This window comes from Eubalaena glacialis, chromosome 16 (genome assembly GCF_028564815.1).
Source record: "Eubalaena glacialis isolate mEubGla1 chromosome 16, mEubGla1.1.hap2.+ XY, whole genome shotgun sequence".
NCBI classification, from domain to species: domain Eukaryota; kingdom Metazoa; phylum Chordata; class Mammalia; order Artiodactyla; family Balaenidae; genus Eubalaena; species Eubalaena glacialis.
This window is the reverse complement of record NC_083731.1, coordinates 532,587-549,423: the sequence shown is the minus strand read 5'-3', so window position 1 is coordinate 549,423 and position 16,837 is coordinate 532,587. Positions and strand designations below refer to the sequence as shown.

The window sequence follows — 16,837 nt, the reverse complement described above, 5'->3', positions numbered from 1 at the left end:
TGATGAGGCTTTAAACCCCACGTTTGGGTGAAACGTCAAGCTGGGTATTTCCTGCTCCATCACGTGGCATCTGGTCCGTTTTTCCCATCCCGTCTGCTCCGGGTGCTGGGTTCATAATTCACTGAGGGCTCTGCCTGCGGATTCGGGGCTGTGGTGAAGCCTCGACGGGTCCGGGAGGCCGGTGGGGCGGTCAGGGAGCGGGAGTCCCTTGTCGGACGGCCTCTCCCACCCCTGAACCCACAGCACGGGGCGGTCAAGCGCCGCCGCGGAGCCTCCCGCTAAGGAGGCCCGGGTTCAGGGGTACGCCTGGTGGTGAGGCCGCTGGACCCTGCTGGACCCTCCGAGGGGGCCCTTCTGATCCCGCCGCGCGATTCAGCCCCGAGTGGCTCCCCCGACCTCGGGGGGCGGGGGAGGGACATCATCTGGCTTCCAGACATGAAAACGCTGGGAAAATGATGGGAAATCTAATGCACAATCTCTTAACCAAAGAGTCTGGGGACAGGAATTAACTGAAATCGGCCTGAAGTCTGGAAACTCACCACAGTGCAGGGCGTGCACCTGTCCCTGGGGACGCAAACCCTTCCCGCCGGGCACCGCTAAGACGGGGGCGTGGCCACAGATGCAGGAGGAAAACAGCAGGAGGAAAACAGCATGATGGCACATGCGTCCATGGAGTTTCAGGCAAGAGTTAAAAAAACTGAGGGGGACACGTGTGACGACATAGAAAAATATCCAGAAAACCGTCAAGTGAAAAATTCCCAAAGCAAATCATATGTAATGTGTAATTCCTATTTGTGGAGGGAAGTCGTGTGTGTGTGTGTGTGTGTGTGTGTGTTTGTGTAACACACAAATGCATGTATGCAAACCCCCCCCTTCCCGGCCGTATGTGTAGAGAACTTTCTGGAAGGACACGAAGGAATCGTGACCCACGGTTTCTCTGGTGCCTGGTGATGTGAGTCGGGGTGAGGGTTTGGAGGAACCCTGCTTCCCACATGCCCCATTTACGGGGTTGAGTTTCTGAAGCTGTGTGCAGGTATCACTTTTCTAATAAAAATGAAATCAGCAAGCGTTAAATTTTAAAAAATTTGAGTAGGTATGGAATTCTCGTCATTACTTTTTATGGTTTTGTTTTTCTTTTCAACTTTTGCATTTCTCTGGAATAGGAAAAGGAAATGGGGAGATAGTTTCACTCTTATTTTATGATGCTGGTGAATTTCTATTCATGTGTTTTAATTTATAATCAGTCTATAAGGAGACTCACTCCCTGATTCTCAGGATGGGTTTAATTCTCCTACATCGTCACTGAGGTGGAGACCAAGTGGCCTCCGATCCAGCCGCCCCCATCCTCTGATCACTTCCCTTCCGCGCAGCAGACTGCGAAGGGCTGCTTTTAGGGAGAGCCGGGGACACGGGACAGACCCCACACAGGAAGCCCCACCTGCCGTGTGTGTCTGGGAAAGTGTCGACTTACCTTAACTGGGTTCTGTTCCTGGAAGACAATTCTCATTAATCTCCCAGCCCCCCTAAACCTATCTGGACCCCACATGGTGGAGCGTCCCCCCCTCTGCCTCTTCTGACTGAAAAGCATCTTGAGCAGCAAAGGTTAGTTCAGTTATTCAGAAACGTGGCGTGGAGCCCACTGTGTTACTATGTGCAGGATGGCCCAAGGTTTCTCTCCAACACAGCCGGGAGCCACACTTGCCCGAGGAGTGCAAAGTGACGGATTCTGTGGAAAACACGCCCGTCCCGTCCCCTCACCCAGGACGCCGGGAGGCGCCTCGGGGCCGAGTGTCTGCGTGTCCGGCAGGGACGCGCCCGGCTGTGCTCCCAGGCAAGCCTTCAGCACGCGGGGCCTGCGGTCACAAGACGGGCCCAGCCAAGCCGCCAAAGCACGTGTTACACGTCAATCACCAACCACTCCTTTACTCACACCAGAGGCTACTTCAAAGAGATTCGTGTCCAAGGTTATTTTTAACAAGAGCAAGTGTGGAGAAGCCCCGGCCACGGGGAGCGGGGCCAGCTCTGTCCTCGTCAGCGAGCCCGGGGCAGGGCGGCACATGGGAGGGTGCTTCCTGGCTTCATCAGTTAGTCGTTCTAAGAGAGGCTGGTGTTAAATCTAGCGAGATGGAACATGTGGGCTGGAGCTTAAACACAGCGCGTGGGCCCCCCGGAAGGCGCCAGCGCTGGCTGCTCTTCCTCCTGCTCTGGACACACGGCGGTGAGGACGCAGACGCAGCGCCAGGTGAGGCCCTGTGAGGCTGGGGAGCCAGAGGCGTGCAGGTGTCAGACCGCACGTCTAAGAGCTAGAAAGAGACTGCGCTGGGCGCCCTGCAGACAGAGGAGGCCCTCTGAGCAGAGCCGTCGTGGTTATGGGTGCTGTTGGAGTCAGTGAGCAAATGCGTTAGTTTCGCGACAGAGTAAAATACACCGAGTGTCCAAGAGGCCCTTCGTGACCCTGTGTGTGGAGGTGGAGGCTGTCGAACCCAGAGGGACGTCAGTGAGGCACTAGGCTTGGCCAGGACAGGAAGACTATTCTCATAGGACAGATGATGTGTTTTATACAGCAGTTAGGCCTCTGCAATCGGGAGGAAAAGTTAAGATGTCGCGTGAGCTGCGGGTGGCCCCCCGGGGCCCCAGAGCGAGCTGGGCAGGGGCTGGGGGAGGGGGGGGCTTTACTTCTCCTCCGTGGACAGGCGGTAGAGCGCCTCGCCCAGGTGTTGCAGCGTCTCTCTGTGCTCCAGCTCGCGGTACAGGCCCGCGGGGACGGCGTCCAGGCCGTGCAGCAGCCCAAACAGGCAGCCGGCGATGGCCCCCGTGGCCCCGCTCTCACCTAGAACGAAGGACGGGCCCTCAGGGCTGCACGGCGGTCCCTGGCCCCCGTCGCCCCCTTGCCCCCTTGCCAGGAGGCCGGGCCATCTCAGCCTCCGCCCTTGGCCTCAGCCAAAGCCCAGGTTTGCTCCGGGCGGTGCCGGGGAAGGGGGCAGGGGGGTCCCCTCCCCTCCCCTCCTGGGACGGCCGCACACCCTGGTGCGCTCGGGCCTTTGCGGCCCCGGGCGGTGCTCCCGCGACCACCTCCCGCGGGTCCCGCCCACGCGCTGCCCACCCCCCCGCCGCCCCTGCTTCGGGCTCTCAGCCTCCTCCCCCCCAGTCCGCCCGCGGCCCTGGCCCGCTGCCCCTTCTCCACTCCCCCTGCCCCGGGAGGTGTCGCGTCTCCACACCTGGGCACCCGGAGGTCCCAGCAGTGTAGTTGGGGAGCCCGGGCCCGGCAGGAGGGCCTGGCTGGTAGCCTCTTACTTCACACTCGCGAGAAGGCGCATCTCACCTCCGTGGAACATGGCCCGGTGGCAGAGCTCCGTCCAGCTGCCCTTGGCTCCTAAAAGGGCATCGTAGGCAATCATGGGGGCGTCGTGGCCCCGCCGGCCCCCTCGACCTTCCGAGCTCCATTTCCTGTAGGTCTGGAGAAAGCGCCACAGGTCAGAGGCACAGGCCTCCGGGAACCATGTCCCGTGCGTTAGAGCACGAGCTTCCGGGTTCATCTGTGCGCTTACGTGACGCCCCTGTGTGCCAGGCATTGCCCCAAGGCTGCGGGTGGACGCTGAGCGGGAAAGACTGGCTTCCTGTGTCTCTCACCCCAGCCGTCCCGCAGATAAACAAACACGCCAGCTGCCGGGCAGCAGAGTCTATGACAGAGACAGCCGTCAAGGGGTCTGCAGTGCTGTGACGGGACTGCTGTGACAGCACGGCCAGGCGCCACTGCGTGACGTGCGGTCTGCGTGGGGCACAGGGACAAGCGAGGCCGGGCAGGGGTGCCGTGTGTGGTCAGGGCTGCAGGCCGGCCGGAGGACATGGTGGGGGAGGCAACGGTGGCTTGAGCAGCTGGCGGCTCAGAGCAGGTCCCTGTGGGTCTGTGGAGAAGGCTGACGAGGGGCAGGGGCCAGATAGGGCCGGGGAGGTGGACGCGGGCAGGTCACACCCCTGTGCCTTAGCAGCAGAGTCAGTGTCGGTTTGGGGCAACAGCATCTCCACAGGAAGAACGGTGTTTCTGAGTCTTTCTGCATCAGGGGGCCCATGAGAGATAAATGAAAGGGTGGTAGGAAGCACCTAAAAAGGGAAGGGTGGACCCTTCCTCTCCCCTTGCTCCTTCCTGACACCTGGAATGCAGATGTGCTGGCTGGAGTGGGAGCAGCCAGTTTGGACTATGAGGCGTGCTCGCAGAACAGCAGAGCAGCCAGACAGAAGGATCCTCAGCTCCTCACTGCAAGGGGCTTCTGACTCAGCTCTGATTCCCTTGACATGAGGATCATGAACTTCTATCTTGGTTAAACCGCAGTTACAGCGGTTTCTCTTATGCTACCAAACACGATCCCGACGATTTCAGCCACTAGGGGGTTTTCCCAGCATGGGGAATGCCGGTGGTTTGCACAGACTTATTCATCCCTCTATCCCCAGTCCCTAGAAGAGATGAAGTGAGATGGACTATTTTCACATTTTCAACTTTTCTAGCACAAATCGTGCTTATAATCAGAGAAAATGAAAAGATAAAAGCACCGTCCATTTCAAATGGGCTTCCTTTGAGAAGCCTTCCACGGCCCCCCCCCTTCCAGCTGCTCCCTCAGCCCACCTCCACCGCGGGGTTCCGTACAGCCGGGGGCGGTGGGCGGCGGCCCCGACAGCTCCTGCTCCCCAGCCATGTCGGCCCGGCAGACCTACCTTGTCCCTCTCCTCCGCGTTGTAGCGGTCGGGAAAGCTGGCCTCATTCTCCGTGTCCTCACTGATTTTTCTCTCCTCCAAGTAAAACTGCCATTTAGCTTCAAAGTAAAACCAGTGCTCCTGGTATTCTAAACACAAAGAGCAGGTGAGTGGGCTGTGGCGGCCGTCTAGCTGGGCGCCGTGGGCAGTGGGCAGGAGGGAGGAGGCAGAGCCCACGCCCTCTGCCCAGTCTGGGGCAGAGGAGGGCCTGGCGCCTCGCCTTAGCTATGGCTCCGGAAGTTCGAAAATGCTCACATTGTAGCTACTTTGAAATACCAGCAAGGAAGATGGAGATCGAAACCAACCCAAAGAATTGCTTGACAATGCGCTGAACTAAGGCAGCAATCACAGAATTTTTAAGTGGCTTCTTTTGAAAATTCTGAACCTGTGTGTTTTTTTTTAATTAATTTTATTTATTTTTGGCTGCGTTGGGTCTTTGTTGCTGCGTGGGGGCTACTCTTCGTTGCAGTGAGCGTGATTCTCACTGCGGTGGCTTCTCTTGTTGCAGAGCACGAGCTCGTGGCACGCGGGCTCAGTAGTTGTGGCATGCAGGCTCAGTAGTTGTAGCCTGCGGGCTCAGTAGTTGTGGCGCACGGGCTTAGTTGCTCCACAGCACGTGGGATCTTCCCGGACTGGGGCTCGAACCCATGTCCCCTGCCTTGGCAGGCAGATTATTAACCACTGCGCCACCAGGGAAGCCCTGAACCTGTGTATTTTTATTAATTCAACACTGTGCCTGCAAAGTCAGGAGAGAGGACGTTCGTTATCCCTAACTAGCAGCTTGACCTCCAAGCCCCAGAGGCGCTGAAGCGACTTTTCTGGAGTCATTTTAGGAGGATGCTGCCGCGAAGTCTGGAGCAGCAGCTGCAACGGCTCGCGGGTGACGGGGGGGTGGGGTGGGGGGCGGCGCCCGCGTCTCGAGGACCCAGAGGGGATGCCTGTGCTCGCCTGACCCGCTGCCCTCGGGCCCGGCAATACTGCAGGCCTCCTTTGAGGGGTGAGCCTGTCACACGGCCCCCCCAGTCTGTCCAAGTCTGCCCTGGGTGTGGCTGGAGCCCACCTCCTTCTAAGGTGCCAGGGGAGGGTGTCGGGAGGGAGGCCGGGCTCACCTGCCAGGTGCCGGATGGTCCTCTTACAATACTCCTCGGCCAGCGGGACCGTCCTCAGCATGTCTCGTCCCCACTGCTCCAGACGCTTCCCCTGAACGGCGTACGACGCGAACAGGGCCGTGCACAGGGACCCGAGGAAGCCTGGGGTGGCAGGAGAGAGGGTCAAAGTTGGCACCAGCCACGCCCCCTCCCAGGTGCTGGACACGCTGTGTCCCTGGGCTTTGCGAATTTGACCTTCAGTTACCGTCTGCGAGGGGGCAGCGGCGGGGTGGGGAGACCACGGTCCCCGCCTCCAAGCGCTGCTGTGGGCACGGGATCCAAGCCCAGGCGAGGACCTGCCGAGCTGCCCCGCGAGCAGCCATGGGAAGTGGGGCCCCAGGGAGGCATCAGCTGCGACCACTTCTGGGGCAGCGACGAGCGTCTGGTTCTCGCGCCCGGGGTCCAGCTGCCGTCCTGACCACCTGCCACCGCCCACCTCCCATCACGGGGTGCTTCAGCTCCAGATCTGGGACGCGACGCTCCCAGGCAATAAAAGTAAGAAAAATTGACACTTGCCTCCAAAGGCAGTTCAAAAATTGCAAAGGAGAGTGGAGTTAAAACGTGCTTCCCGGTATTAAGTGTGTGCTGTCCGACCCTAGTCACCAGCCTAGAAATATATAAATTACCCAGCTCTTAAACATGTGAAACAACATTTCTTTAATAAGAGTGGGCAATAAATTAACTAACGTCCTAGATGTTTAAATTCTCGTACTCATGGCATTGTTTCCAAACGTCCAACATTTTCCTGTTGGAAGGCTGTTTGTGTTTAATTCACTTCTGCTGAGTCGGGGGTTAGCAAACTCCTCTCCACCACCCGGACGTTGCCGCCTGGCTGAATGACACGGCTTTGTGCTCAGAGATCTGACGGGCTCATCCGTGGGGTCCGTGGCTCAGCGGCCGCGCCTGCTGTGGACTCAGCGGCGTTTTTTACCACGTCCACGCCTCAGGTGCCACGGCGCCCGCGTCGGCTGCTTCGTGGAGGGCACAGGATGGCCCTCGCAGCTCAGGGGGCGACACCAGTAAGCCCGGACCCTGCAGGTGACCTTGAAAGGAGCACAGTCACCGAGAGCAGCTGGCACCCTCGACCTCGGGGGCCGGGAGCCAAGCTCAGCCAGAACCCAGGAGGGTTCTCCATTCCTGAAGTTTGGAGCTGGCTGCTCCCCGGTCACGTCTCAGGGGCGGGCGCTGGGCCAGCAGGCCTGCCCTCCCTCTGCAGCCTGACCCTGGGGGGGGCAGCCCGGAGTGTGGGCCCCCGGCGCACCCCGAGCGGTGCTGTTATTCGACCTGCTTTGTCCTGACACACAGCGGGTGGGGGTGGACCCGGCCAGGGCGCGGCGCACGCGGCGCACAGCGCCCACGGGGCCTGATGGCGGGGCCGGCTCCCCGCTGGACAGCCCGGCAGAAGCGCTGGCTCCCGGGGCTCCAGCCAGACCCCAGGCTCGTTTGGAACCGGTGCCGTTCTGCTTTTCTTGTGATGTGACCGACTTTGAAGCAGGGAGAAGGCCTTCCCGTCCGGCCTCCCCACGCCTCCCCGCCACCCGCAGCTGCGTCACCTGTGGGATGGTTGTGCGTCATCCGGCCGCACTCCAGGCTGACCTCGAGCAGCGTCTCCAGCCGCCCCGGCTGCCAGTACCGCATGCCCACGCACATCGCCTTGGTGGCAGCACCAAACCCGGAGCCTGCGTGGAACGTGGGATACCTGGTCTTAGACCTCTGTGCCAGTGATTCCAGCTCTGGCAGTCTAGCTCTCACGAACCATATGAAGATGTACAAAAACTATGTGCTACCATGTTTACCATAGGGTCATTTAAATGAGTCAAAAATAGGGAAATTGCCCACATTCCTGACAAAGAAAAGAGAGGAAAGAAATTGCGGAGCAGCCATATGCAGCCATTAAAAACAGGATTTTTGATGGGATGAGGAAATGCTACTTCTGGGAAAACGTAGGAGAGAGAATTGCATGCACAGTATGCTTTCAATGATATGTTTCCTCTTTTTAAAAGCAGCTTCATTTAGTTATAATTGACATACAATCAACTGCACGTATTTAAGGAATGCAAGTTGTCCTGACAAAATACACCTGTGAAACTGGCACCTAAATAAAAATTGCAAACATATCTATCACCCCCAAAGTTTTCTTGTGCCCCTTCTGCCCTCCTCACTGACCACAGGTTAGTTTGCATTTTGTAGAGTTTTATATAAACAGACATGTGGCTTGCCTTTTCATTCTCTTAGCAGAGTCGTCAGGAGGGCAGAAGAATGCATTTGGGAAGTATTCCTCCTCTTTACTTTCCTGGAAGAGTTGTGTACAGTTGGTACCATTGCTTCTTTAACTGTTTCTAGAATCTCCACTGAGGCCACCTGGACCCAGAGTTTTCCTTGTAAGGTCCTTCATAGATTTACTGTTACCTGAGTGACCTGTTTAGTCTTGAGTGACCTTTGGTAGTTTATGTATTTCAAGGAATTTATCCATTTCATCTAAGTTGTTAAATTTATTGGTATCAAACTTTTAATAATATTCCTTCACTGTCCTTTCAATTTCTGTAGAATCTGTAGTGACGTCACCCCCTCATTGTCGATACTGGTAATTTGTGTTTTCCTCTTCTTTTCTTGATCATTATGGCTAGAAGAGTATCAGTTTTTTATCTTCTTAAAGAGTCAGCTATTGGTTTTGTTGATTGTCTCTATTATGTTTCTGTTTTCTATGCCATTGATTTTCACTGTGACTTTCAATTTTTCCTTTCTTTCATTTTCTTTGGGCTCTTTTGCTCTTTTTCTAGTTTCTTATGGTAAAGATGACGTCATTGGTTTGAGAACTCGCTACGAGTCTCTGCCTGTAACTGTGGGTTTGTCTGCTTCTCTGTGCAGCTCTGTTAGTGTTTGCCCCATCTATTTTGAAGGTTTGTTACGAGGCACATAAACCTCCAGGTTTGTTACTTCTCCCGACGAACGGGTGCCTCCTTTTTCCCCTGGCGACATTCTTCAGTTTGGGTGTTTTTGAAGGAGTCACTCCAGCTTCCCTTTGATTAGTGTCACCCGGCGCGTCTTTTCCCATCTAACCTGTTTGTATTTAAAGTGCGTCCTTTACAAGCAGCACAGAGGTGGGACTTGCTTCCTCGTCCCGTCTGACCTTTTGTTTGGGGTCCTTAGACCACTCTCGTTTGCTGTGATGGTTGACGATGAGGTGATGGCATCATCTTGGTACTGGGTTTTCTGCCTGTCCTGCCTGTTATTTGCACCCTTCTCTCTCTTTCCTGCTAAGAGGACGGCACGTTATGGAGCGGGAAGATTCGCTTCCGCCCGGACGAGTGTTCCCGCGGGTGGAGGACGGCGAAGACCATCATGGCGCAGCTCCAGCAGGGAGGGGCCCACAGGGGTCAGAGCCGCGGAGCACTCAGCGCGCAGACCGGCTGGAGCCGGCTTTCCTCGTGGGGAGGAGAGGACTCGAGGTCTGTGTGGTCTCCGCTCCCCGCTCCCGGGGCCGGGCCAGGCGGTGGGCCACATGCAGCCTCCCGGGCTGCGGGGGAGGCCCTGTCCCCTCTCCACGGGGCAGACGTGGTGCCGGATGTGGACCCACAACGGACAGGCGTCTCCTGCCAGGGAAGGGGCGTCTGGGCCAAGGGCCGTGCCTCCTGGTGCCCCACAGAGGGGACCGTCCGGCCAGCGCTGCCTGGCCCAGCTGAGGGCCCAGGTCGCACGACGGCTGCTCCCCCGGCGAGTGTCATTGGAAGGGTTCCATTTCGTGTCTGGCTGGCTTACGAGCTGTCACTGTTCGGGGATTTGAGCAGCTGCCTTGGGTCCATCTTCGCGGGACACTGACCCACTTCAGGGCTGAATGGGGCCCCGACCCTCGCAGCGCCCCCGTGCTGGGGTGTCAGGCATTTGCTTTGACATATTTGATAAACGCTGCGGCACCACGTTATTACTTTTAATGCCACATCTTTTAGAGAGGGTTAAATAATAAAAGTCAACACCTGCGTCCTCGCCATTTCCACCGACTCCCTGCCCCACTGGCGGTGTCCTCCTGCCCGAAGGACGTCCTGGGCATCTCTCCCTGGGCACCCGCCTGGCATGAACTCCTCGGTTCGTTTGCCTGCAAAGGCCACTTGACCTTCACGCGGGAAGGCGTCCTCTGGGTGTCGGTCTGGCTGGCGCTTGCTCTGCACCCGGATGGCTCTGCTTCTGACGAGAACCTGCCGTCCTCGCCTTGGCAGTCGGTACTGGAGACGCGTTCCTGTCTTTATTATTAGTTTTGAGCGGTGTGATTGCTATGTGCCTTGGTGTAGTTTGCTTCGTGTTTCTTGTGCTTGGAATTTATTGAGTTTCTTGGGCATGTGAGTTTATGTTTTCGATGAAATTTGGAAAAATTTGGCCACTATTTCTTCCCATCTTTTTTTGTCCCCCCTCCTCTCTTAAGGACTCCAGTTACAGGTGTGTTAGTGCTTTGACTTGTCCCGTGGCTCCCTGGTGCCCTTTTCACATTCTGGGGTTCTTTTTTTTTCTGTATGTCCCATTTTGGATAGTTTCTATCGCTGTGCCCTCGAACTCACGAATCTTTTCTTCTGAAATGTCTAATCTGCTGTTAATCTCAGTCAGTGAATTTTTAAACTCAGACATCGTAGTGTTTTTCTCTAGAACTGTGATGTAGGTCTTTTTTATACTTACATGTCTCTATTTAACCTTTCAAAAATACAGAATACACACTATTTTATATCCTCACCTGATAACTTTAATGACTGTGTCAGGGTTCGTCAGTTCTGATTTACTGATGTTTGTCTTTATTATGGACCATGTTTCCTGCTTCTTTATGTGCCAGTAACATTTGATTTGATGGCATCCTTCAAGGTAAACCCAGAGGGACAGGTCTGCCCTCCGCGTCAACCCGGAGGGCGGGTCCAGGACCCCAGGAGCAGAGGCCCTGGCGGCAGACACTGCAGCTGCCTGATAACGATAACGTCACCCCGAGGACACATGATATCATCACAGAGACAGACATTTATGCAGGTGGTGTATGCTTTCCTTGATGCATTGGCTAAAAATAACACATTTAAAGGGAAAGCAGGGGGAAAACGTTCCTTAAAATAAACCAGGGATGGTGACAGAGGAGCTGGGGATGCTAGTGACCCTGAAGCCAGCGCCCAGGCTGGCTGGCTCCCTGGGCGGCCGGTCAGTGGGGTGACAGGCAGGGTAGTGTCGCGGGGCCCTGTAGCCCCGTGGCCTTAGAGGGAGAGGAACTCACGCTCTGACCTTTCTCATTGAAGGGTGTGTGCCAGGCCAGGAGATAGTTGTCGGGCTTCAGCTGCGAGCAGCCCTCGATGGTGGCCGGGTCTACCCGCTGCCCTGGGAGCTTCTCGAGCGCGTCCACGTAGCGCCGCACCATCTCACGGTACAGGTCGTCCAGGCACCAGAAGTCTGGGGCAGAAGGGGGTGTGTGGGGGGCAGGGTCAGATGAGGGGCGGGTGGAGGGCAGCGACAAGGGAAGCCACGATCAGCGTCCGGCCCCATCCCCCCAGGAGGAGGGAGAGTCTGGGGTCGGCTCACAGGACCCTGGCTTCCCGGAGAAACCTGACCGCCGACGAACAATGCGCTGTGGATCTCACTGAATTTCGGATGTTGTAGTTTGCTGCTGTGCCTCTTCTAGTTACACACCAGAATCTAGAAAAACCCAGGATCCTCATACACGGCTCACGATTCTATCCTTGAGAGGCCCGACTGGCCCGAAACCTGCCTGTTCCTTGGGCCCTCGGGGACCCACGTCCAGGGTATGGGGAGCTGACCCTCTCCCATCTCCCTGTCAGCGAAGTGGCCAAGTCCCCGCTGCCCACCGTCCCCACTGCCTCCTCGTGGGAAGGCGTTCTGGGGACAAACGTGGTCTCGAGTCCCTCGGAGATCACGGGCCACAGGACAGGGACGCCCAGGCTGTCACCTGGGTAGCACCGGGTTTGGCTGACCTGTATCTGGGTGACCTCACGTGACGCCCCCCCCACATGTCCACCACTGCAGGGTCAGGCTCCTGTCTGTCTACTGTTTCCTCCCAGACAAGGCTCAGCGAAGGGCGGTCACTTGCCGAGGCCAGAGCTGGCCAACGATTTCGATCGCAAAGCCTGAGCACTTCTGCCATCAAATGAATCCACAGCGTGGTGGGTAGAGGCCACGCACCCGCCAGAGTTGGGGCCCAAGGTGCCTGGCCACACGGAGAGCAGACTGGACAGTGCAGGGCAGGGCGCACCTGCCAACACAGCTGACGGGCACCAGGGACCCGGCCTGGGCGGGGCTGCGTCTCAGGCCTCGGGGACCGCCCCTCCCCTCCGGGAGTCTGCCTGTCTTTGGAAGTCGCGTGGAGAGCCGCTGTCCGTCGGGGCCCCTGCAGTACTGCGTGCGCAGCAGCCCCAGGAGGCGGGCGGTGCTTCAGCTGCAGGCAGGAAGCTGTCTGGGGTCCAGGCCACACTCACGGTGTGACGCTGGGCAGGCTACTCAGCGCCAAACAGTGAGTGTGGACTGGACCCCACTCTGCGCGTCGGCTCCCTTGTCTGTAGCCCCTCGTGATAAAGTCGACCTGCAGGGCGGCGCAAGCACCCGATGACGCCGCCGCACTTAGAGCAGCACCGGCCACAGTCAGAGCCTGCTGTCGCTGTGACTCAGGGGGCTCCGAGGCCCCTTCCACAGGCTGCAGTTTGTTAGTAAAGAAAAAAGATGGGCTGTTTGAAAACTAAACTTAAATGAAATTCCAACTTGGATGTTTAGGGAGCTGGAAACACGTTCGCTTGCTGAGTTTCTGGGGGCGCAGGCCCGCCCGAGCGCGCCCTGGTGACCCGCCGGCCGGAGGGCGTGTGTCCATCCAGCTGCGCCCACAGCCATCGGAACCGGGCCCGCTGCCACCGTCCTCACCCAGGGCAGATTCTGCCCTATTCCTGCCAAGAGGACGTGACTCGATCCACCCTGGGGGAGCACGTTCTCGTCGGGGGCCAAGCCGGGAGCTGTCCTGGGGGCCGCCGCACGGGACGGAGACACGCCGTGGGCTCTGCCAGGCGAGGGCCAGCACGAGGGCACACGGACTGGCACAGAGGGACACGGGAACCTGCCTGAAAGCCGCACAATCAGCCCCCGCTGCCCCCAGTTTCGGAGTTTGCAGACTCAGAAGGACGCTTGCTGCGCCAGCTTGCCGTGACACTGTCTTATCCGAGGTGCCTTGGCTCCCCCCCCCCCCGGCTACTTGGGCCCCGGCAGAGCAGATGGCATTCCTGTGCGGTGACAGCAGAGCTAAGCCCGGCTGCTGGCACCGGCTGGCGGGGTGAGCGCGTGGTGACACGCACATTCCAGCCACTTCAGAGCCGCCTCGAGTTCTAATTTGGCAGTGATGTGGTCACCACTCGATACTTGTGGGGGAGCCGCGCCTCACAGACACCCGCCGCTTCTCTAAAACTCAGTAAGACTTGCTCCTAAATCACCCTGCTCCTTAGGAAACGTTGTCTCCTCTCAAATCGTAGCATTTTCTTAGGACAACTGGGAAACTGTAGCAACTCTCCAGGCTAAATCCTATTTTGGTAGGCGGCGTTTTAACCACAGTTCATTGGAATTTAGAAGTAATTCCCCCCAAATATCACTGTAATGGGTCCAAATTTCAAACTGGCTTATTATTTTATGTATTGTTGAAATAAACTCAGAAGCAGGCTTACTACCTGCGGTGAAAAGCTGGGCCCTCATTCCAAACCCCGAAGCGAGCCATTCGGTTGGTTTTAACCCTAGAGACGGAGGCTCGGCCGAGTGAACGTTTACAAAACAGTGAAAAGTCCAGGTTTAAGAACCTGAGGCTGCAGATGCGCAGAGAGTGATAGTGTCACCCGAGAGGCTGCGTGGGAACACAACCCCCGGCACGTCCGGTTTGCTGGGGGCCCGGGTGTGACAAGCTGGTTTCAGCAGCGGTAGCGGGTGACCCCCGGGCTCCGGGCTCACCCTCACCGCGGGACCCCGCGCGCCCGCCCGCCGGCACGCCGGGGCTGAGCCTCACCTGTGACCAGCGCCCCTGCTGTCGTCATGTGCATGATGGTGTTGTCACTCACCGGCCACTTCTCTGGCGAGAGCACGAGGTGGTCCAGTCCCCCCACCTCTCCCAGCTCCTTCTGGACCTTGGGGCCCGAGGCGCTGTCCTCCCTGAAGGCGTGTCCGTGCCCGAGGGCATCGCCCACGGCCCCCAGCAGCATCGCAGCCTGAAACTTCTCCATCTCTGCTGGCAGCTGCCGGGCACCCAGCCTTCAGCTCGCCCCGCCGGCCTCTGTTCTGGTCGTCGCGTCGCCGTCGGGAGCCTCCCCGAGTGGCCAGGCGCCCTCTTCTGTCCCGGGCGGCGGCACCAATGAGGAAACCGTCTGGGCCCGCAGCCCGCAGCCACGTGGTGCGCCCGGAGCTGGCTCTTCAGCGGGGGCACCTGCGGCTCAGAGCATCGCCGGGCTCACAGCCACCGCTTCAGGGGGAGGTGTGCACGGCGCACTGGGGAGATGCACACGTTTCTAGAGCTTCCAGGTGTAACTCGCGCACCGTCGGGCTCACTGCGTTCAGTCCAGTCACGCGCGTGTGTCAACCTTCCCCGCAGCCCAGACTGAGGGCCCGCCCGAGCCCCTGGCCCCTCTGCTCCCCGGGCCTCCACCCACCCACTTGGTCTCTGTGGCTCTGCCTTTCCGGGACTTTCAATTACACGGGATCGCGCCCGGCGGCCTCCACGCTGCGACTCGGCTGTCACACGCACGGCTCTGTTTTCCGGAGGACTGGTTGATTATAAAGCGTGTTTATGGTAGAAAACTGCCACGTGCGAAGGGGGAAAGCACGTGGAGCCGCCACGCGCGTGATCACGGGCGTCCCCGCGGCCCAGCGTTGGAAAAGGCTCCCCGACAGCCAGCCTCCCGGCCGCTCCGTGTGTGCGCAGAGCCCGGAGCCCCGAGGGGCTGGCGAGGGCGCCGCCGTGAAGGCTCACGCACCGTAAGCGCCCTCCCGCCGATCCCGTTCCGCGGGGAGGGTGTTCACGGCCGTGCTGAGGCTGAGAGTGGGGGGAACCCCTGCAAACCAGGGACCTTGACTTGAAAAGAGGGGTCAGGAGAGCTGCCACCTCTGTCCCCAGGCCCCTTGTCCCCCAGGTCCTGGTCCCACGTGAGACCAGGACAAGCAGGAGGGCGTCACGCGGGATGTAAGAAACACGTCTGATAAAACTTAAGTTTCTTTCGATAACAAGATACTAAGATGCCTTTAAATGAATGGGTCGGACTTCCCTGGCAGTCCAGTGGTTACAACTCCACACGGGTTCGATCCCTGGTCGGGGAACTGAGATCCCACACGCCGCGTGGCGTGGCAAGAAAAAAAAAGAAAAGGTAAATGAACGGGTAGTATCATCACAGCACTTATTAAAAGTGAGGTTCTGGAGCACGACTCCGGCCGGCACAGTTCTGAGAGGTCCTGAAGCAAAAGCCCTTTACGACCAGTGCAGTTGGCCCGGGGTTGCTAGGGTGCAGGCTCCCTCCCCGAGGGCAGCCCCTCAGACAGCCGCCCACGTGGGGAGAAAGGCACCATGTGGCAGAACCGTTTATCGCTGAGGCAGAGGTACCGTCTTCTGCTGGTCTCTTTTGCTGAATCTGAGGCAGCAGACACTGTCGTCGGAGACGCTAAGAGCAACCCCACACTACCTGGCCGATGTCAGCCGAGAGGAAGCGGTGAGGCGAGCCCACTGCCTTGTTCCTGCAGCGTTTGCCGAGCCCTGGCCGTGTGCCATGAGTCGTGGGTATGGCTGTCCCCACGGAGCCTGCAGCTGGAGACATAGGTAATATCCCACTTAAGCGTTTACTAACGTAAAAGAACACACTGACATGTACGATGTCACCAACACGGAAGGAGGTGATGCTGTCCAGCCCAGGAACTCCCGGCAGGCACGGGGAGCCCACGTGTGTTAAACCTCTCACATTTGGTTAATCTGCGTGTCTTCACTGTATTTATAGTTTGCGTTTCAGTGGATCAGTTAGGTATGTAACTCCCGTCAGTTCAAGGAAATTCGTGTATTATGAGATCTGTGACCGCCCACATGGAACAGGTGTACTTAGCAGATACTACGTGATACCTAGAAAGGAAAGCATGTGACCCAGGCCGTCCGTGTGGGACGTGATCCTGTGACAAGGCGGCAGGCTGGACACAGGTTGGGAGAGTCCCAAGTGTGGTGGCCGCTCCCCTGACGTGGGACCAGGACCCTGACATCCAGGGCCGAGCGTCCGAGTACAGAACTGAAAGGCACCATGACGCCAGGAAGAGAATTTTAGTGTCTCCAGAGCCCTCAGCACTTTCCCAGCACGCACGACTTCAACGTTTGTTACAGGAGGGAAACCGGCAGTGTTTGAAGCGCCTCTGTCACTGACGCTTTGGTGTCTGTTGATAAACAACTCCATAGAACACCTTTCTCCACGTGACTTTAAACCTCAAGAATGAAACAGTGCCACAGACCGCATGATTCTTACAGGCCCGTCCGAGTTCCATAAGCTCTCTGAACAGAACTCTTACATGTCAGAACCCATGAAGCCTCGAAAGACCCGTTACAATTGTTGAAGTTTCTATTAAAGCCTCTTAGAACCCCAGTCTTACAGGTAGAGGACGGGGCAGCGGGGCCTGGGAGAGATCAGGTGACTTCCCTGGCCCTGCACCTCGTGACGGGCTGACCCCGCCCAGACTGGGTCTCCAGGACCCAGGACGCCAAACCAACTACACATTTTAGGCACACTTTCTGGAAATCTGAGTGAATTCCCCTCTCCTGTGAAATTACCCCGATTTATCTGTCTCACGAACGGGGTTGCGGGCCGGGCAGCAAGCACACCTGTGGCATGAAGATCGTTCCCAGTACGAGGTGGGGTCCACACAGCGATTCTGGACAGCGTCCCCCCGACAGGGGAGCACCAGGAGGCCGGGCAACGAGA

General features: G+C 57.9%; 1 protein-coding gene across 1 annotated transcript; it reads right to left on the bottom strand.

The window, feature by feature from the left end:
• Positions 1 to 2,525: 2,525 nt before the first annotated feature.
• On the bottom strand, positions 2,526 to 14,119 carry ADPRHL1 (ADP-ribosylhydrolase like 1). Its single transcript, XM_061171039.1, has 7 exons — positions 13,906 to 14,119; positions 11,145 to 11,309; positions 7,451 to 7,576; positions 5,859 to 5,999; positions 4,711 to 4,838; positions 3,323 to 3,455; positions 2,526 to 2,830 (listed from the first exon to the last, which is right to left on the bottom strand). Exons 1-7 carry the CDS (start codon positions 14,117 to 14,119, stop codon positions 2,673 to 2,675), a joined length of 1,065 nt encoding a protein of 354 aa, XP_061027022.1. The 3' UTR covers positions 2,526 to 2,672.
• Positions 14,120 to 16,837: the final 2,718 nt, after the last annotated feature.